A 22139-nucleotide genomic window follows, 5' to 3' on the forward strand; every position below is an offset into this window, starting at 1 on the left:
TTACCTGTTTCATCTAAATACCCTATGGACTTGAGTACTAGTGATCTGTATAGAGAGTATTGCAAAGCCAAGTCATACAAAAGTACTGCAAAGGGTTTCCATTAGAGGCCTTTAAAGAGAGTTTCTTAAAACATATACACTTACTGATGCCCTTTTAAAGCAAAGTGTTCTTGCAATATAAAGATATACATCTATTATGAGTGAATATTTTACAGATTATTCAAGAAAAGCAAATGGAAAATGTACTGGTTTGATTTGTTATCTTGGACTGAATATAAGTTTTCTCTTCTCCATGCCTTTAATTAGAAACACCAGAAAAATGACTACAATGTGTATTTTGCTTCACCTATATGGATAAATGCCGTGAATATAAAATATTTTATGCAATATCTGATTTTTCCATTTTTATAAATTGATCATTTGTTTTAAGTTAACAGATTTTAAGTTATTCCCATTAGCATCATGCTTCTGAAAGTTTTCAATGTTGAAATTTCAAACAGAATTAAACATTTCTATGCTATCTAATTTGGCTAACTTTACAGATTTTTTGTTAATTTATTATAACTTTTAAACTAAAATGAGCAAAATCTCTAGACAATTAAAAACATGTCTACTTGGGAAAGCATACTGTGCCGGGTTGAAAGGATGTATGTACCCTAGAAGAACCATGTTTTAATCCTAATCCCATTTTGTAAAGGCAGCCGTTTCTTCTAAATCCCTGTTCAGTACTGTATGTTGGAAACTTTAATTATCTTATCTCCATGGAGATGTGACTCAATCAGTGTGGGTACTAAACCTAATTAGGTGGAGACATTTCTCCACCCATTCCAGGTGGGTCTTGATTGATTTTACTAGAATACTTTCAAAGAAGAAGCACTTTGGTAAAAGCTAGAGAACAACCAGAGAAAAAGCCACGAGATTCTGAGAGAGCAGAATGCCACAGCACCACAAAGCAGAGACTCCACTAGCCAGCAACTTATGGAGATGAAGAAGGAAAATGCCTCCCAGAGATCTGGAGAGGAAGCTAGCAGATGATACCGCGTTTGCCACATGTACTTCCAGCCAAGGGAGAAACCCTAACCATGTTCACCATGTGCCTTTCCACTATAGAGAGAAACCCTGGACTTTATTGGCCTTCTTGAATCAAGGTATCTTTCCCTGGATGCCTTAGATTAGACATTTCTATAGACTTGCTTTAATTGGGACATTTTCTTGGTCTTAGAACTGTAAATTAGAAACTTTATAAGTCCCCTTTATAAAGCCATTCCACTTCTGGTATACTGAGTTCTGGCAGCTAGCAAACTGGGACACATAGGTACACATTTCTACTAGCCTAGAGGATGTAGAGGGATGCACATCTAGTTCAGTTGATAGAAGGGGGTGGGAACAGTGACTGCACGAGGGTGATTGCTTTTTCCCTTACTATCTGCATTGTTTCACTGGTGGCAGTTGGGCTAGTTTGAAATGATGTATGTACTCGAGAAAAGCCATGTTTTAATCCTAATCCCATTTTGGAAAGGCAGCCATTTCTTCCAAGCCCTATTCAGCATTGTATGTTTGAAACTGTAATTAGATCATCTCCCTGAAGATGTGATTTGATCAAGAGTGGTTGTTAAACTGAATTAGGTGGAGGCATGTCTCCACCCATTTGGGTGGGTCTTGATTAGTTTCTGAAGTTCTATAAAAGAGGAAACATTTTGGAGAATCGGAGATATTTGGGATATATTCTGCAGCACCACAAAGCAGAGTTCACGAGCCAGTGACCGTTGGAGATGAAGAAGGAAAACACCTCCCAGGGAGCTTCATGAAACAGGAAGCCAGGAGAAGAAGCTAGCAGATGATGCCATGTTTGCCATGTGCTCTACCAGATAAGAGAGAAACTCTGACTGTTTTCACCATGTGCCTTCTCATTTGAGAGAGAAACCCTTAACTTCATCAGCCTTCTTAAACCAAGGTATCCTCCCCTGGATGCCTTTGATTGGACATTTCTATAGACTTGTTTTAATTGGGACATTTTCTCAGCCTTAGAACTATAAACTAGCAACTTGTTAAATTCTCCTTTTTAAACGCCATTTCATTTCTGGTATATTGCATTCTGACAGCTAGCAAACTAGAAGAGCAGTAAATATTTTTAATCTTTTCTGTTTTAAGACAAATTTAATGAGATTTTTAAAAATAGTTCTCCCTTTCTATCTCCCTCGTTCCTTCCTTCTTTCTTTTCCTCTCTTGTCTTCTCCTTCCCCCTTCCGTCCCTCCCCTTCTCTCCTCTCTTCTTTTTCTTTCCTACATCTCTCCTTTCATCCTTCATTCCCTATTTTTTCTTTCCTTCCATCCTCTAAAATTATTTTTTCATAAATAAGACTTTTTATGTGTCAACTTTTTTTTTTTTTTTTGACATTGGCAGGCTCCAGGAATTGAACCTGCATCTCCAGCATGGCAGGCGAGAATTCTGTTACTGAGCCACTGTTGCAACAGTAACCCTATGTGTCACTTTTAAAAGTCTGAATTTTAAACAGATGCTTGGACATATGGTTCATACCCATCAGCTCATTCCACTTTAGCACCCATCTCATCTCCAGTTGCTTTTCCAGAACTACTACCTTCACCATGAAGCTCCATGAGTTTTCCCAATTGAAACTTGGGTTTCTACAGAATTTTTATTTTTCTAAAAAACACATGATAGAGGTGGGCCACAGTGGCTCAGTGACAGAATTCTCGCCTCTGCTGGAAGCAGAGACCCAGGTTCATTTCCAGGTGGAGACCCGGGTTCAATTCCAGTTGCCTACCCATGTAAGAAAACAGAACAAAACAAAACAAAACAAAAAACACATGATGGGGAGGATAGACAGATTGGCAAGCCTTTTCTATGTGTTTACCAATGCTGTCTGGAATCAGTTTATTGACCATTTTTTTCAAGTCATTTGTCTACACCTCTCAAGTTATGATTTACATCATGTTCTTCTGGATTTGGCAGACCTGCGGGTGCTGAACATAAGAGATCCTCCAAATCTGACTGTTGCTTTTGTTTTTTGAAAACCAACACCAAACAGACGAAGCAAATAAGCCTTGGTAGTTTTGGCATCATCATGAGCATCAGTCATGGATGCCATTTTTTTGATGCTGGAGCACATTTTGTCACAGGCAAGGTCCATGCCATGGAAGGTGGTTAGGTAGTTTTTGCCCTGCACATCTTCAGTAACCAGTTTGAATTTTCTAAATGTAATCATCATTCTGCAGATGAGCAAGGCTCATTTAAAAAACACAACCCTGAAGGCCATCAGATGAAACTGGTATTCCTTGAATCCTTGTACCTAGTGTTTTCCCAATATTTCTCCTATTACACATTGCTGGTACTTCCACATCTTACCAATCTTTCTTAGAAAATGGATCAACCACTTTCTTCTTGGCTCCTTTTTTGCCACCTTTTATAAGGTACTTGGTCTTGCCAACTAGCATGGTGCTACTCAGAGAACCAAAAGGCTCTAAACATTTTTTTTTAAAGATATTAGCAAAGATTTTTATCTCCAGTGTCATCTAATAGGCCCATAAGAGTATACCCCAATGTATCCAACCCCGTATTTTTTTTTCATTTGATGTTCTTATATTCTTATAGTCTTCCCTATTCATTCAGATTTAATTCTAGATTTTTTTTCTTAAATTGTTTGCTTTCCTTAGAGAAGAAAATGAGAAAAAGTTTCTAAGAGCCTGGTGTGTGACCTATCTCACATTGTGTTGGTGTAGGAATTTGTGTATCACCTCTTTGACTCTGAAGTTTGAGGAACTGGTATGACCTATTTTTATCCCAAACAGTACTCACTGGTTTATTATTGAAGGGATATTGAGACCTGGAAATACATGAAGTCATTGTCTATTCTAACCATGCAGATAATTTGCTTAAATTGACAGGCAAATTTAACTAATTTAAGGTAAGAAAGATGCCTCATTCCATATATTTTCAACTAATATCTCTCTATATGATATAATCAGGCTGACCAAACTATCACTTTGTAATTACTAGGTTTGTCATCATGAATACCTAAGTTTTACTTTCTACAATTCTGGTCTTACCAAATCTATGTCGGTTTAGAGGTGAGATTAGCAGAGCAGTCTCAGAGAACTATAATCTTTTAGCAAATGATACTCTAATGAGGAGGAAATTTACACTCTTCCAGTGGAAATGTTTATTTAGCAGACGAATCATATGCTCACTGTCACAATGTGAATTTCCTCTCCCCATCACTGATCATGCTTGTCTGTAGAATATAGCAGTAAGAAATCTCACCATGCATAGCAACAATATAGGGGAGGAGTAGAACAAGAACAAAACATTTCCCTGAACTTCACCTTTGCTGCATAATATTCCAGGCATTTGATCAAATTATTTTATTTAGAAGAGAACTATTTTTTTGTCAAAATGCACATTTCAACTTATTTTGTAAAACAGTCTGATCTTTAATGCATCAGATTTTCTTAATGTATTCACACCCATCTAGTATGGATTCAGTCAAAATTTGGGGAGGATGTAAGGACAACACATATTACAAATATATTCAATCAGAATTCTGCAGCATGAGAAAACGCTGGTCTGAATTTGCTTAGACTTCAAGCCAAGGATTGCCAGTGGTTACTATGAAGAAAAAAAGTATTCCAAATTCAACAATTTCTCATCTTTGCCTTCTGGATCTCCCTCATAAGTAGATAAAAATATTTTGGGTGCTTAGAAGGAATAACAACCAAGTTTCTGACTATGTCAGTTCTTTCCTGCCTCTTGGTTTATGCATATACTTCTTCTGTCTGGCACTCTTTCCAATCCTCTCTTCCATTATTCGCATTTCTCTAAACAATCTATGTCAATCAGACATATATTTTTTTTCCACTGAAATATTTCTATCAAAGTATGGGAAATATCATTAATTCTTATTTACTATCATATAGCTATACCAATATTAATCTTTTTTCTATATTTTATGCTTTTTTATTTTAGAAAAAATATGTATTATAGTTACATTTGAAGTTCCCTCTATAATCTTTCCCAATCACATTTCCCTCCCTCTTTTTCTAGAGGTAACTACTATCCTTCATTTGTTATTTTTTCATTTTCAGAAATATTTTAATCCCATCTCTATGTTTTTATAAATCCATAAGCCCAATATAGGATTGTTTTGCATTTTTGTTTTTCATATAAATGGTACTTGGTTTGAAGGGATGAATGCCCTCTAGAAAAGCCATGTTTTAATCAAAATCCCATTTCATAAAGGCAGAATAATCCCTATTCAATATTGTATGTTTGAAACTGTAATCAGATCATCTCCTTGGATGATGTGATTTAGTCAAGAGTGGTTGTTAAACTGGATTAGGTGATGACATGTCTCCACACATTTGGGTGGGTCTTGATTGGTTTACTGGACTCCTACGAAAGAGGAAACATTTTGGAAAATGAAGAGATTCAGAGAGAACAGAGTAGAATGGCATAGCCACAAGAAGCAGAGTCTACCAGCTAGTGACCCTTGGAGATAAAGAAGGAAAATGCCTCCAGGGAGCTTCATGAAACAGGAAGCCAGGAGAAGAAGCTGGCAGATGATGCCGTGTTCACCATGTGCCATTCCAGATGAGAGAGGAACGCTGACCGTGTTCACCATGTGCCTTTCCAGATGAGAGAGAAACTCTGACTGTGTTCGCCATGTGCCCTTTCACTTGAGAGAGAAACTGTGAACTTCATCAGCCTTCTTGAAGCAAGGTATCTTTCCGTGGATGCCTTTGATTGGATATTTCTATAGACTTGTTTTAATTGGGACATTTTCTCAGCCTTAGAACTGTAAACTGGCAACTTATTAAATTCCCCTTTTTAAAAGCCATGTTGTTTCTGGTATATTGCATTCAAGCAGCTAGCAAACTAGAACAGTACTAAACTCTCTATATTCTTCAACTTGCTTTTTTCATTTACCATTTTTTTTAGCCAATTACTGCTGATAAATAAATTCTAGTTTATTCAGTTTAATTATGAATGATATTCCATTGTGTGAATTACAATGTATCTATCCATTTTCCTGTTAATGGACAATTGAGTTGTTTGTAATTTCAAACTATTATCAGTGCAAGGGCAATGGACATTTTTATTCATGTCTCCTTGTACACAGGTATTAGAGCATTAACTGAAAATAGAATTACAAAGTTGAAAGGTATGCACATCTTCACATATACTAGATTTTGCCAAATTGTTCTCCAAAGGGGAACATCAGTTTACAAACCCAATAATAAGTATATGACAGCTCCTCTTTTCCATAATCTTGCCAATGCTTAGTTTTATTAGTATTTCTTTTTCCTAATTAAATGGCTAGAATTGTTATTTAGGCATTTTTCCTATGTTTTTTTAAAGATTCAATTTGGGATATCACATCCTTAAGGAGGCCTTTCCTGATACCCAAAGACTAAACCAGTTGCTCTTCCTATGTCTTCCCATGTGGTTCAACTTACCACTTTGAATCGGGAAGGGCCTGCTTATGTGTTTCCCCTCATCTTCATTCTTGGCTTCTTATAGAAAGGTACTGTGTATTTTTCTATCCCTAGTGCCATGTTAAATATTTATTGAATTACAAGATGCATGAGGGAGAAACCTCAAAGGAACAAAATAGGAAATTGGCTCTTGTGGGAAAGGATTTTCTTTTAAAGTATTTTGTGATGCTAATGGCTACAGATAGTGGATTCAATTACCAGAATAATCCTCCTACAAAAAGTCTTTTCTGTAAGATACATGTTCATATATACCATATATTTAGGAATGGATAGAAGTGATCCATCTAAGGAAATGATTTATATTAATTTGCCACACTTCTCTGGTATGAAAAACTGTGCAACCTATTTGGGTAAAATGAAATGGAAAGACATTGTAACAGAATGACATACATCATGATTTTTAAACCTAAAAGGCATGTTTATTTCTCTCTCTCCTTTTTTATCGAAATTCTTAAGGTGTTCTGCGACCATAATAGCTATCATAAATATTCTGACAAGCAGACCTAGTCCTGAGAGACAGACTTCAGCTGACATCACTGAAAGTATGTCTTGAGGTGCAGTCAAGTAATGTGCTATTTCCTAGGGGACTACAGACTTTGAAAGCTGCAGAAATCTTACTAATTAGGATGGTTTGCTTACTTTGCTCTTAAATATAAGCATTTCTCTCTTTCTGCTATAAATAGCTAGTCAATCCCAAACGCTGTGCTGACTACCTTCTTATATGTTTAGAATAGGGATAAGTTAGGGTTATAACTACTGTTGGCGCTTTCATTCCAAGACATGTTTCCCTGTATTCTAGGTATGAATGTTAGCTGAGTGCCAGAGTTAAAAGCAAGTTTCACCTGTAAATCTTGGAAATGCTGTGTTGCCAATTTTGTGTATATGTAAGATAGGGTTAGGATCAGGGTTAGGGTTAGAAATAGTGTTAGAGCTTTCTTTGCAAGAAAAGAAAGCTTCCCTATATTCTATATACAAATGTTAACTGAATTCTATATACAAATGTTAACAATTTTGAGGTGAAAACAGATCTATTTAGGATGTAAAGAAGCATAGCCAATGAATTGAATCTCAACCTTAAAAGAATAATAATTGTATTGATTTATAAAGATGTTTCATCGCTATTTTAGTTATATTGCAAGAGCAACATAAGGAAGTTACACTGACCATACCTAAAATTCCAGCTAATTCTCAGGATAATAACAAGCAATGGTCTTGGAACTGAACTAACAGATTTACTTCACCCTAAACTCCTACCACTCTTACCAACTATGTGAGTTTAGGCAAGTCTCTTCTCACATGCTTCATTTATTAAATGGGAGGACATGAAGGCAGAAACCTAGGCCAGTGGAGATCCCTTCCTGTTAGAAGGTCTTTGGAAAAAACAAACTTCCATGGCACACACACAATCAGGGAAGTAATCAGTTACTCTAAAATGATGGATTCAGTTTTTAGTCAAGTGATGAGAGAATAACTGACCCACTGAGCCCAACAAACGTATCACTATGAAAAAAAGTAAATATAAAATGTAGGTTAGGATTAGGGATTGGTGTTTGTTTCGCTTTTCTTGTTTCACCGCTGTTGTTGTTGTTGTTTGTATGTAGTGCAAGCTCTTTGGAAACAATTTCTAGTTAGTACTGTTACAGAACTGAAAGAAATATTTGAGGGAACTGACGCTCAGAGAGGTACAAGACTTTCCAAGAGAAAACTGGGATAAGGAAAACAAAATCACAGGATGAGCAAAATGTGATATATACACACAGTGGAATATTATTCAGTGGTTAAAAGGAATGAAATGCTGATGTATACTACAACATGGATGAACCTTGAAGATATGAAGTAGAGTGACACAAGCCAGACAGAAAAGGACAAATATATGATTTCATGTTTATGAAATAATTAGAATAAACAAATTAAGAGAGTCAGAAACTAGAATACAGTTTATCAGAATAGGGGTATAGGTAGGGAATTGCAGTTAATAAGTGGTGAAGAGTTTCTATCTGGGATAACGGAGGAATCCTGGTAATGGATGGTGGTGGCGATAGCATGACATTTTGTATGCAATTAAAACCACTAAATTGTATACTAAAAAGTAGTTAAAATAGTAAATTTTAGGTTTCATATATATGTTTCCAGACTAAAAATTTTTGAAAGAACTCATAAAAACCTATAACATAAACAGTAAAATTTATGGACTATAATTAGTAATATAACAATATCATTTCATCCATTGAAATAAAAATGCCACATGAAGACCATGTATGTGAGAGGGATTGGAATATGGGAACTCCGTGTTTCCTGCATGATTTTTCTGTAATAAAAAAATAAAAATATAAGCAAAAATTAAAGTACAAATGAAGTTTCTTGGCCTCTGGGTTTTCTGTCTATAAGCCACCTCTACAGTCTTCACTAATAATACATTGCATTGATTTTTTTTCATTTTTAGTAAGGTTTATATTGGCAGAGAAAGTTGATGAGGTTGTTATATTTATATGTTACTGCATGTAAGAGTTTAAAAAATCAGTTTTTACTGATCATGTTAATATGAGTCATCAAATATGCTTTTTCTCTTCACTGTAAGCAAAACACAAGGCTGCTGCTAGTTAGTATCATTTTCCAGCATTTATCTGACTAATAATGATCTTTCTTATACTATAGGCCATATATTTTCATTCAACAAGAATCTGGCTAGGGGTTCAAAGATTTATTACAATGTGATAGATTATACAGAAATATAAATAGACTTAGTAGTCTGGGACTTCATGACCCCCCAAAAAAAGCAATAAACCTAACTCACATAAATAATGTACCATGAAGAGAAAAGTATTCATAGATGCCTTCCAAGGTTGAGTAAATAAAATATATAAACTATTTCTTCAAGGTAAAAAAAAAAAAAATCCTCCTTTTGAGATGGCTTACATCACAGCACGTTAACATATCTCAACCTCCACTGCCAAGTAAATTTAGCAGGAACAAGTCTTGTCTAAGTAATGTATCAAACAGTGTCAATAATAGGTATTGACAGTCAACCCAAATGGATAAAGTGCCGAATTACTTTGTACTTTCTTTCTTTCTTTTTTTTTTTTTTTTTTATGGGCAGGCACCAGGAAGCAAAATTACTTTGGAAACAGAATTGAGTCCAAGGATTAAATAAAAGATAATGTGTATTCCAGCATTTGTGGCATCAAATTCTGAATTCATTTACTACTACAATAAACAGATGATCAGCACTAGGACAGTTCAGCTTAATTCAAAGCACTGACCTGCATTTTTATGGTGATCAAGGTTGCAGGAAATGTATAGACATCTCCAGCAAACTCTTACCTGCACAAATTTGGCTGGATTCATCTTCATTGCTCCCACAATCGTTAGCTCCATCACAAAGCCATCTCTTGGGGATGCAGCGATTATTCCGGCATTTAAACTGATCATCTGGGCAGCTATGATTGACTAGAGGAAAGAAAGCAATCTTATCATTTAAAATTGGAGGAAATTGTGATTATTTTGAATTATAATTATAGAACAGTAACAGCAATTATTAAAATGTTATAGCACAATAAATAGCTTGCATAATTCACTGTCATATTTTATAGGAAATATTAATATTCTATTTAGGCTATGTTAAAATGTAATACATGTATAGAAGGTATTAAGTAATTAAATCTCATATAAAAGAAAACATACTCTTTTCTCATGTCTTCCACTCTGGTCAACTATATCATTAAGTTTGTTTTCCCAAACCTTTCACAACTGTTGATTAAATTGCAAAATATTTACTAAAACCATTTTAAATTGACCTCAAATTTTAGTGTTAAACATAGCAAGTACGTATTAAAAAACAATTTATTCATGTATATAATAAATGTCTCTTTAATTATATTTTCCCTCAAATATCTTTTCATATGTTAAATAAGCCTAATTTTATTGTGCTTTGTCTAGTGTTTCTTTTAATTGGAAGGTAAATTAAAGAAAAAAAATCACTTAGGACCTGCAGTTGATGCTAAATGTGAGATCCTGCATAATTTTAATAACAGAAATGATTATGAGAGTTTTCACCTCTAATACAAACAAACATGCAACCATACAAATACTGAGGATAAGACCAACCCTCTTCCGAGAAGCTGTGCATAGCTAAGGATTATACCCTCCAATATCGAAGCACAGCAGGGGGTAGATTTTAAAGTTAACCTTTTGTGATTATTTTTCCAGTACCCTGGAGGCAAAATTCCTAACTGAATTGGCATGCTTTTCAATATTTTTTTCACAACTTCAACATTTTTTTTGAAGCAATTTTCCCTGTGCCCATTAGTGGCACTTCGATATACCAAAAATGAAGATGGAAAATAGTTTCACTTAGATTTTTTAAAAATTAAGTATTTCATTAAACTGTTGCATAGCAAATGTGTGCATTTATAGTAAGTTTCTATTTCTTTAAAGTGGCTTTGATGATAAAATGATTGAATCAGTTTTTAAAAAGCTTTTATTCATGTGAAATTAAAAAGAAAGTGAAAGACTTTATATTTTGTGGATTTGGACATGATCAACATTTTCTACTCACTTCAGAGATTTTATCAAGAATGAGCTACTCATGAAAAATAAAAATCATTCAATACATTAGAGGGTCAACATTTCAAAGTACCAAGATTATGCATATATACTTCAGTGAAACTTGATCTAGGACCTTTGCAATTTTCATCATGATGTAAATGGGAATTCAAAAGGACTAGCAAATACAACCCGTGGTGCTGGCATTTGGAGCTGATGAGTTGAAGGATAGAAAATACAATGACAATAGAATTGAAGGTCACAGTTTATGAGTACTTCAGACTTAAAATAATCCATTGAAATGACTTACATAGTACTGAAATAATAACTATGAGACCCCAGGAAATGAATGCTGCTCAGAATCCCTGAAATGCTTAGAGATGAAGACACTATGGGAAGATGACCAGAAATACTTGACTCCTTATTGCCCCACTCATTTGGTCATTCATTCATCCATGTGCCAAGAGCTGTGCTAGGTTCTGGGACTATAAAGATGACTAAAACTTAATGGATGTTAAGATACTAATCTCATAGACACACCAGATATGTAAGCAAATACTTGCAATTTGGTTTAGCAACTGCAATGATAAATGAATGTTTAAGAGATAAATGTTCAACCCAGTGAACACTGTTGGAAAGTAGTTTTTCTTCAGTATTTAAGGAAGACTTCAGTAAGGAGGTGACTGTAAACTATGATGAATAACATAGAGTTGGAATGGACAGAGCAGTCCAACTGTCATAGAGACAGGACATTTTAAATATATAGTTACTTAAAATGAGAAGTTGTAAGTTTACGGATAAATCATGCAGAAAACAAAGAGTTCACATATCCTCCCCCACAACACCCACACCTATACCTACACAGACACAAACAGCTTTTCTCATTAACATTTCCTTATTATTAACAAGTGTACATTTATTACAACTGATGAGACAATGTTATTATAACTATACTATTCACTATAGTCCATAGTTTACATTAGGGTTTTCTCTTTGGGTTGCTGAGTCCTAAGTTGTTGTTTTTCTTTAATTTATACTTCAGGAACATTTATACAGCCTAAAATTTCCCCTATTAGCAATATTCAAATGTATAATTCAGTGATATTAATTACATTGACAATTTTGTGCCCCCATCACCATCATCTATTTCCAAAATTTTTCCACCACTACAAATAGAAACTGTATGAATTAAACATTAATTTCCAATTCTCCACCCTCACACCAGACCCAGGTTAATTTATTGTAGTTTATGATTCCATGATTTGCTTATTCAAATTATTTCATATTGTGAAATCATAAAATATTTGCCCTTTTGGGTCTGGCTTATTTCTACATGTCGTCTCTGCATGTATCAGAACATGGTTCTTTTTACTGCTAATTTTCAAAAATATGTATATATCATATTGTGCTTATCTACTCTTCTGTTAATGGGCACCTAGGTTGCTTCCATCTTTTGGCAATTGTGAATAATTTCTCTATGAAGATCAGTGTGCAAATATCTTCTCAAATTTCCTGCTTTCAATTGTTTTGGAATATACATAGAAGTCGTATTACTGGATCATATGTACTTATGCTTAACTCTCTGAAGAACCATCAAACTTCTTTCCACAGTGGCTGAACCATTTTATATTCCCACCAACAATGGACCTATTTCTCCCCATCTTTCCAACACTTATTTTCCATCAATAGTAGTGATTCTAGTATGTGTGAAAAAGTATTATGATTTCGATTTACATTTTCCTAATGACTAATGATGTTTGTTCTAGTTTGCTAGCTGCCGGAATGCAATATACCAGAAACAGAATGGCTTTTAAAAAGGGGAATTTAATAAGTTGCTAATTTACAGTTCTAAGGCCAAGAAAATGTCCCAATTACAAGTCTATAGAAATGTCCAATCTAAGGCATCCAGGGAAAGATACCTTGGTTCAAGAAGGCCGATGAAGTTCAGGGTTTCTCTCACAAGTGAGAAAGCACATGGCAAACACAGTCCAAGTTCCTCTCTCATCTGAAAAGGCACATGGTGAACACAGTCAGGATTCCTCTCTCAGCTGGAAGGGCACATGGTGAACACAGCATCATCTGCTAGCTTCTCCTGGCTTCCTATTTCATGAAGCTCCCCGGGAGGCATTTTCCTTCTTCATCTCCAAAGGTCATTGGCTGGTAGACCCTGCTTCTTGTGGCTATGTCGTTCTGCTCTGCTCTCTCTGAGTCTCTCGCATTCTCCAAAATGTTCCTTCTTTTATAGGACTCCAGAAATTTATCAAGACCCACCGAAATGGGTGGAGACATGTCATCACTTAGTTCAACTTAACAACCATTCTTGATTAAATCACATCTCCAGGGAGATGATCTGATTACAGTTTCAAACATATAGTATTGAATAGGGATTATTCTACCTTTATGAAATGGGATTTTGATTAAAATATGGCTTTTCTAGAGTTCATACATCCTTTCAAGCCAGCACAATGTTAAACACATTTTCATGTGCTATTGGCCATTTGAATACCTTCTGTGGTGAAATATCAATTCCAATCTTTTGCTCTAATTTTGGGTTGTCTTTCTGTTCTTGAGTTTTAGATTTCTTCATATATTCAGAATTTTAAACTCTTATTGGATCTGTGATTTCCAAATATTTTCTTTCACTAATTTCAAGATGAATCCTTTGTTGCACAAAAGCTTTTTAATTTAGATAAAATCCAGTTCACCTATTATTTTCTTTTGCTGCTAAGGCTGTTGGTAAAAAGTCTAAGAAATCATTGTCTAGCACATGACCCTAATGATGTTTCCCTAGAAGTCTTATAGTTTGTATTAGTGTACTTTGGTCTTGGATTCTTTTTACATTCATTTCTGCATATGATGTGAGGTAGGGGTTCATCTTCATTCTTTCGCATATGGATATACAGTACTCCCATCATCATTGTGGAAGAGATGATTCTTATTCATTTGAGTATACGTGCAACCTAGCCAAAAATTAATTGGCCATGGATCTTAGGGCTTATTTCTGAACTATCATTTTGATTCCATTTGTTTATATGTCTGTATTTGTGCCAGTACCATGTTGTTTAGATTACTGCAGCTTTGTAATAAGTTTTAAAATTGGGAAGTGTGTCTTCCAACTTCATTCCTTTTCAAGATGATTTTGACTATTTGGGTCCCCTTAACCAACCATATAAACTTTATGATTGGCTTTTCCAGTTCTGGAAAGGAGGCTGCTAGAAATTTGATGGTGATCATGCTGACTCTGTAGCTTGCTCTGGGCAGAACTGACATCTTAACAGTATTTGTCTTTAGTTGCATAAAAAAGGAATATCATATTTCAGTCTTCATTGATTTACTTTAGCAATGTTTTGTACTTTTCCATGTATAAGTTCTTTATGTCTTTAAATTTATTCCAAGATATTTGATTTTTTAGTTCTATTGTTAAGGGGATTTTTTTTCCTTGATTCTTCTTCAGATTGATTTTTGTATGTTGATCTTGAACTCTACCACTTTGCTGAATTCATATATTAGCTCTAGTAGTTTTGATGTAGGTTTTTTAGGACATCTTATACTTAGGATAATGTTATCTGCAAACAGGGAAAATTTTCCTTCCTTCCAGTTTGGTGCTGTTTTCTTTTCCTAGCTTATTTACTCTAGTTAGACTTCCCAATACAATACTGAATAACAGTGGTGACAATGGGCATCCTTCCCAGTCTTAGAGGGAAGGTATTTGGTCTCTCATCATCGAGCACAATGTTAGCTGTGAGGTTTTCATATATACACTTTATCATATTGAGGAATTTCCTTCTATTCCTAACTTTTGAAGTGTTTTTAACAAGAAAGGACACTGGATTTTGTCAAATGCCTTTTCTGTGTCAATTGAGATGATCATGTGGTTTTTCCTTTTAAGTTTATTAATGTGCTATATAACATTAATTGATTTTCCTGTATTATACCACACTTGCATACCTGGGGTAAAACCCACTTGGTCATGATGAATAATTCTTTTAATGTGCTGTTGCGTTCAATTTACAAGTATTTTGTTGAGGGTTTTTGCATCTATATTAATTAGAGACATTGGTCTGTAGTTTTCTTTCCTTGTAGTATCTATATCAGGCTGTGGTATTAGGACGATGTTGGCATCAAAGAATCAGATAATTGTGTTCACTCTTTAATTTTTTGGAAGAGTTTGAACAGAATCAGTATTAATCCTTCTTGAAATGTTTGATAAAATGTCCCAGTGAAGACATTTGGTCCTGGGCATTTCCTTGTTGGAGAAATTCAATCTCTTTATTTATTATTGGTCTGCTGAGGTCTTGAGTTATTGTAGGTAGTTTGCATGGTTCTAGGCATATGTCCATATAACCTTAAGACATATTTCATATGTCCATAACCCAAACCATCTGGGTTATCTAATTTTTGTTGTGTAAGTTTTTCATAGCATCCTTTATAATCCTTTTTTATTTCTGTGGGATTGCAATAATGCCCTCTATTTCATTCCTTATTGTATTTATTTGCAGCCTCTGCTTTTTGTCTTTGTTGTGTACCTAAAGTTTTGTTGGGTTTATTGATCTTTTCCAAGAACTAACTTTTGATACCATTGAGTCTCCCTAATGTTTTTCTTTTTTATTTCATTTATCTCTGTTTTATCTTTGTTATTAGTTCTTCCTGCTTACTTAGGGTTTAGCTTACTCATATTTTTCTAGATCCTCCCTTTGTGAGATTTTGTCTTTGACTTGAGATCTTTCTTCTTCTTAAATGTAAACCTTTAGAGCTATTCATTTCTCTCTCAGTACTTATGTTTGCTGCATCCCATAAGTTTTGGTATGTTATGTTTTTATGTTCACTTGCCTTAAGATATCTTCTAATATCCCTAGTGAGTTCTCCTTTAATGTATTTGTTGTTTAAGAATACATTGCTTGGGCAGGTGATGGTGGCACAGTGGCAGAGTTCTTGCCTGCTGTGCCAGATATCCAGGTTCAATTCCCAGTGCCGGCCCATGCAAAAAAAAAAAAAAAAGAATACATTGCTTGATTTTTATGTATTTGTGAATTTTCCAGTTCTCCCTCTATTACTGATTTCTATTTCACTCCATTGTGTTTGAATGCTTTTGGAGAAGACATATCGTTTTATTTCAATATGTTTTAATTTATTGAGACTTGTCTTGTAACCTAAAATATGGTGTATACAGGAAAATGATCTATGTGCAGTAAAGGAGATTGTGCATTATGTTGCTGTTGGTTGAAATGTTCTATGTATATCTGTTAGATCTAGTTGCTTTAGAACATAGCTAAGTCTTCTATTTCCTTATTGATCTTCTGTCTACATGTTCCATCCATTACTGAAAGTGGTGTATTATAATCTGTTACTATTAATGCTGAACTATTTCTTCCTTTAAATCTGTCAATTTTAGTTTATATATTGTGGGATTTGGCCACTAGGTCACATATATCTGTAATTTTTGTTTCATCTTGTGGAATTAACCCCTTTATCATTATATAGTGACTTTTTTTGTCCTTATAACGGTTTTTCATTTTTGATTTAAAGTCTATTTTATTTCATCTTAGTTAGCTGTGCCAGCTGTCTTTTGGTTAATGTGCATATATTAAGGTATATATATCTTTTTCGTCCTTTTATTTTCAACCTACATGTATCTTTGAACTTAAAGTGAGTCACTTAAAAAGAACGTATGGATCATGCATTTTATCTGCTTTTGACTGTCATTGATAGGAATTTTTTCTGCCATTTTGCTATTTGGTCTTTGTATTTCTTATACTTTTTTGCCCTCAATTCTTTTGTCAATGCCTACTTTCATATTTATTTGAATTTTTGGATTGTATCATATTGAATCCCACCTCATTTCTTTCTGCATATATATTTTCTTTGTAGTTACCATGGGGCTTAAATTTAACAACCCAAATCTAGAATAATCACAGTTTATTTAATACCAATTTAATACCAATAGTACACACACATTCACTCTTCCAATACTACTCTATCCACCCATCTTTTTGTTGTACTTGTTGCTAATTACACTTTATACACTGTAGGGCCCAAACTATAGATTTATCATTATTTATTCATTTGCATTTTCGAATCTGTAAGAAGCAGAAAGTGGAGTTACATGCCAAAAAACTATAATACAATAATAATAGCATGTATAATTGCCTATATGGTTACCTTTACGGTAGGTTTTTATTTCTTTATGCTGCTTTGAACCACTGTCTATTGTCCCTTCCTTTTATTCTCAGGAACTCCCTTTCAGCATTGCTTGTAGGACAATTCTAGCAGTGTTGAACTCCCTCAGTTTTCTAAAATCTGGAAATGGCTTGTTCTCTCACTCATTTTTGAAATACAGCCTTGCCAGATATAAAATTCTTGGTTAGCAAAAGTTTTCTCTCAGCGCTTTAAATACTCATCTCACTATCTTCTTGCCTCCATGATTTCTTGTTAAATTGGCTCTTAATCTTTTGGGACTCCATGTACATAGCACATTCCCTTTCTCTCTTTCAGCTTTCAGAACTCCTTCCTTGTTCTGGGTATTCAACAGTTTGTCTATTATGCGCCTGGGTATGGATCTCTTTGAGAATATCTTGTTTCGGGTTTGTTGGGATTCTTGCATGTGCATATTCTTTTTTCTAATTAAATTTGGGAAGGTTTTGCTATTATTCTTTGAATATTTCTTTTTCTCCCTTCCCTCCTTCTTCCACTTCTTAGATTCCTTCTCTCCTTCTTTCCCTTTTGGGACTCAATACATATATTGTCACACTTCACTGTGTCACACAGGTCTTTTATGCTTTGTTCACTTTTTTCATTCTTTTTCTCTTTTTCATCCTCAGTCTGAATCATTTCAATTGCTTTATCTTTGAGTTCCTGATTATTTCTTCTTCTAGCTCCAATCTGCTATTAAAACACTTTGGGGGAATTTTTCATTTTAGTTATTGTGGTCACCTACTCCAGTAGTTCTATTTTGTTACTTTTTAAAATTTCTATTTCTTTTCTTTTCTTTTTTTTTAAGATGTTATATTGCTCAAACACTATTTTTGTGGTATCCTTTAGTTTTTCCCTGTGTTTTCCTTTATCTCCTTGAGCATATTTTAAATTATTATTCTTTAAAAGTCTTTGTCTGGTATGTCCAAAGTCTCATTGTCTTCATTTTCGGTTTCTGGATTTTTATGTTATCTTTTGGATGGGCCATCATTTCCTGCTTATTTGTCATTTTGAGGCACACTGTAAACTTTTAATATTTTAATGTGTTTACACTGGGATTTAGACCCCGACCTGTATGATCCTTAAGTTTGAATCTAGCTAATGATATGACAGAAATTTTGTTGAGTATGAGAAGCATCTTTAAAGTTGCATTTTATTTATTTGGCACTTGCCCAGTTACTGCAGTTATTTAACTGTTTCTAGAATCTTGAGTAAAATGGCTCAGACAGTTTTTGCTAGTTGTTTAAATATTCTGTGGTAGAACAGCACGCTGACGTGTTTTGTACCACATTTTAGTCAATGAGAAGTAGAGGACAGTTTTTTGAAATCTCATTTTGTTCAATTTGATCAGGGAAAGTTGGTTAATGGAGGCATTAGACATTGAAAGCAAAAAAGTGTAAGCCTAAGAATTACCTGAATCACCTTATTTGTGAATCAATTCATTGTAGTATTTCTCCTATTGGTTATATAGTTAATTAAATAATAAGAACAGATGTCATTTTATAAATATAGTTCTGGAAGCAGTATGGAAAGTTAGCTTTATTCAAAGATGAACATAGATAGGAATAATAATAGAGAACTTACTGAATTAATCTAGGAGGAGAGCCTATTTTAGGCAGAGAAGAGTGAAAGAAAGCAAAACAGGAAAAATTAATTCTTTAGAAGGTAAAAAAATTAGGATTTATTATTAGAATGCATGTGGAGGACATGTAAAAGAGAGGACTCCAGGAAGAAGCCCATTGTGTAAGTGTAAGTGATGGGATAGAAAATGATGACAATAATCAAGAAAAAAAATTGGCTAGAAATTTTAACACTACAATTAACAAAACAAACATAGTGCTCCTAACACACATACATGTACATACACATGTACACACACACACAAACATCGTGGTTTAACCTGACCACATTCCTGGTTTAATTTTTCCTTGTAGCAGTTATTATCATAAAACATATTACATTTTAAAATGATTTATTGTACATCTATCATCACTAGAATATGATGCTTTTCAGGGTAGGAATATGTGTGTGTGTGTGTGTGTGTGTGTTTTATGTTGTTTATCTAATGCTGGAAGAGGTTCTGACAAATATTAGGCACTCTATATATGTTAAATGAATGAAAACACTTCTTGGAAATAACACCTGTCAAACTAGGCTTGTAAAATTTTTCTTGTATTATTATTTATGCAAGGGTTTAGGGCATATTTGAAAAAAATGCACTAAGCAAACTATAGCACCTATTTATTTACATTTAGTATTGTCTAGAAATAAAGATATTAATTGGTTCATGTGTAATAAATGAATTTTCCTAATTTCTAAGTGTCTAATTCTCCTCTCTTAAGTAATCAAATAAGCAAAATAAGCCAAAAGAAGATATGAGTTTCCTTGGGAGTTGGTAGAAAATAATCGCACATATGGAAGCATGAGCCTAAAGGAATAATTCATAAATATTGTGATGAAATATTTGTGTTCTTCTCAGGCATTGGCTCCCTTATGACCACAGAAGAAGCTAGTATGTAGGCAGCACTCATTAAGACTATGAATAAACATGATGTTTCAGAAGGAGTAAGGCAATTAACTTAATCCCTAAGTAATATGTCACTTCTGTAAATAAGTAGGATAAAAGAAAAACCTTCACCTTCAGGGTGAAATGGTCATCCCACCCCAAAACTTTTGACTAACTGACTTAATTTATATTTAATATTGTACTGTGCAGGTTCATGCTTTTCAGAGTATATATTAATGGGATAATCTGTGAGAAGCACATATTTTTTAAGTCAGGGCTCATGTTGGAAATCAAGAGAAGGCAGTGCTATCTCTAATACATTACTTTTCTATTAATAGGCAATTAGAAAATATTATTTTGAAGTTCACATTCTTGAGATTTTTAATTCCAAAGCAAAAATGGTTCCATGATAGAGCTGCCCAGACTAATTTTTTCAATTCTTAGAAAAGGATGTTTAAAACACATTTCATATTTAAAAAAAAACAGAAAATGGAGGTCTTTCAACTAATTTTTAATTAGTTCAAACATTTCACCTGGATTATGCCATTATTTGAAAGAAAATGCATTTCTTTTTTTAAAAATAATGAATCTGAGAGGCAGGGGAAGATGATGGTGTAAGGAGCTGTGGAATTAGTTAGTCCTCTAGAGCAGATAGTAAATAGCGAGGAACTCTCTGAAACAACTGTTTGGGGGACTTCCGTGACCAGACACACATCATGCAGTGGTCTGGAATGGGTGGAGGGGCTGAGACCACAGCACAGAACTGTAAGTAATGACTCCTGAACTGTGGAGGCTGGTGCCCCTTTCCTCAGCACATCAGGCTATTATGTAGACACTTCTCCATGGGAAAAAGAACTAGTCTGTACTAGGAGCAAGGCAAGGAGAGATAAAGCAAGCTCCAATTGCAGATTTAATTAACAAATTCAGACTATTGAATACAAGCTCTGAGCACAGTTAAACCCAGAGCAAGCATGAAAGGAATCCTGAAGTCTCTCCTAGCAGAGAGGAGGCAAGGCGAACAAACAAACAGAGGCTTTTGGAGTCAGCTGAGCTCAGAATACTGCAAAAGAGATGTGCCCTTAGAAAAGGGGCATAAAGAGCTGGGCACCAACTCCAGTCTTAGACTGGCAAACATGGAGGACTGTTTGGACTGGCTCTGAAAAGAATTTTTTTTAAACATCTTTAGCAGCCCATCAAACAAAGCCTCAAGCATTTTCAATTGTTAGCACTGACCCAGGCAAGGGTGGAGTTAAGATAGGCATGAGAGACAAAGTAACTAGTCAGATGAAAGAGATAATTCCCTAAAAGGTGTGTCTTCCCCAAGAGAAAGAGGAGAGGCAGGGCCCAGCCAAATGGTGGCTCTCGTTCAGAGAATTCAGACCCCAGGTGCTGGAAAACAGAAACAGCTTAAGCCTGCCTTAACCTCTGTCTCAACCATGCCCCTGACAAGAACAAAGTCTGCTGAGAATTAAATGCACCACACCACTTTATGCTGGTGGGGAGCTGCAGGCTGACAGGTTAGAAACAGTAAAGAACTAGGAGGTTTGACCCAAAAGACTGGCAACCTGCTGGGTTTCATCCTAGGGAATCTGGAAACTGATTTAGACCTCTTTCTGAGTTCTGGGCCCATCTTCTCTGGGAAAATCTGATTGGGGAAATTTGACTGGGATCAATTCTATCTGGCAAGGCAAGAACCAGATAAACGAGAGCTGAAAACCTCTCATTGGTTAAACAGAAACTATGATACAGGCCCAGAAAAAGTTGAACTGAATGTCAAAGAACAGATAGCAAATAAAGCCAGCCCACAAGAAAATCCTAGGTAAAAGAAAGAAAACAACCTCCAGGATAAAATAATCAAGGAAATCAGATGCCTAGACATGGCAAAAAGTAATGACTCAAACTAGGAAGAATGAAGATATGGTTCAGTCAAAGAATAAATTAACACATCAAATGAGATACAGGAGTTGAAACAACTAATTAAAGATCTTCAAATACATTTTCTAAATCAAATCAAATCAAATCAATTAGGTGAAGAAAAGTATAGCAAAAGAGACAAAGAATATAAAGAAGACACTGTGTGACCATACCAAAGAACTTCAAAACTTGAAAAGACAAATGGCAGAAGTTATAGGAATGAAAGGCTCAATAGAAGAGATGGAAAGTACAATGAAGACTGACAACAGCAGGCTGAAGACAGGAATAGTGAACTGGAGGACAGGGCATCTGAAATCTCACACACAAAAGAACAGAAAGGGAAAATAATGGTAGCGAAGGACAGATCAAGAAAAGAATGGAAAAAAATATGAGCAGAGTCTCTGAGATTTGAATGACAACATAAAGCCCATGAATATGCATGTTTTGGTTAGGACTAAGGTAAATCAGAACACAG

At 34.8% G+C, this 22139-nt stretch overlaps 1 protein-coding gene and 1 pseudogene across 1 annotated transcript in view; both read right to left on the reverse strand.

Moving 5' to 3' along the window:
- Positions 1-22139, reverse strand: part of LRP1B (LDL receptor related protein 1B) — a 1945542-nt gene that overhangs the window by 719998 nt on the left and 1203405 nt on the right. Inside the window, exon 17 of the mRNA XM_077153691.1 lies at positions 9835-9960. Within this exon, the coding sequence (XP_077009806.1) occupies positions 9835-9960 (126 nt within the window). The remainder of the gene's footprint in view (positions 1-9834; positions 9961-22139) is intronic.
- LOC143676296 (small ribosomal subunit protein eS1-like) lies at positions 2548-3456 on the reverse strand (annotated as a pseudogene).

Source organism: Tamandua tetradactyla, chromosome 3 (genome assembly GCF_023851605.1).
Source record: "Tamandua tetradactyla isolate mTamTet1 chromosome 3, mTamTet1.pri, whole genome shotgun sequence".
NCBI classification, from domain to species: Eukaryota; Metazoa; Chordata; class Mammalia; order Pilosa; family Myrmecophagidae; genus Tamandua; species Tamandua tetradactyla.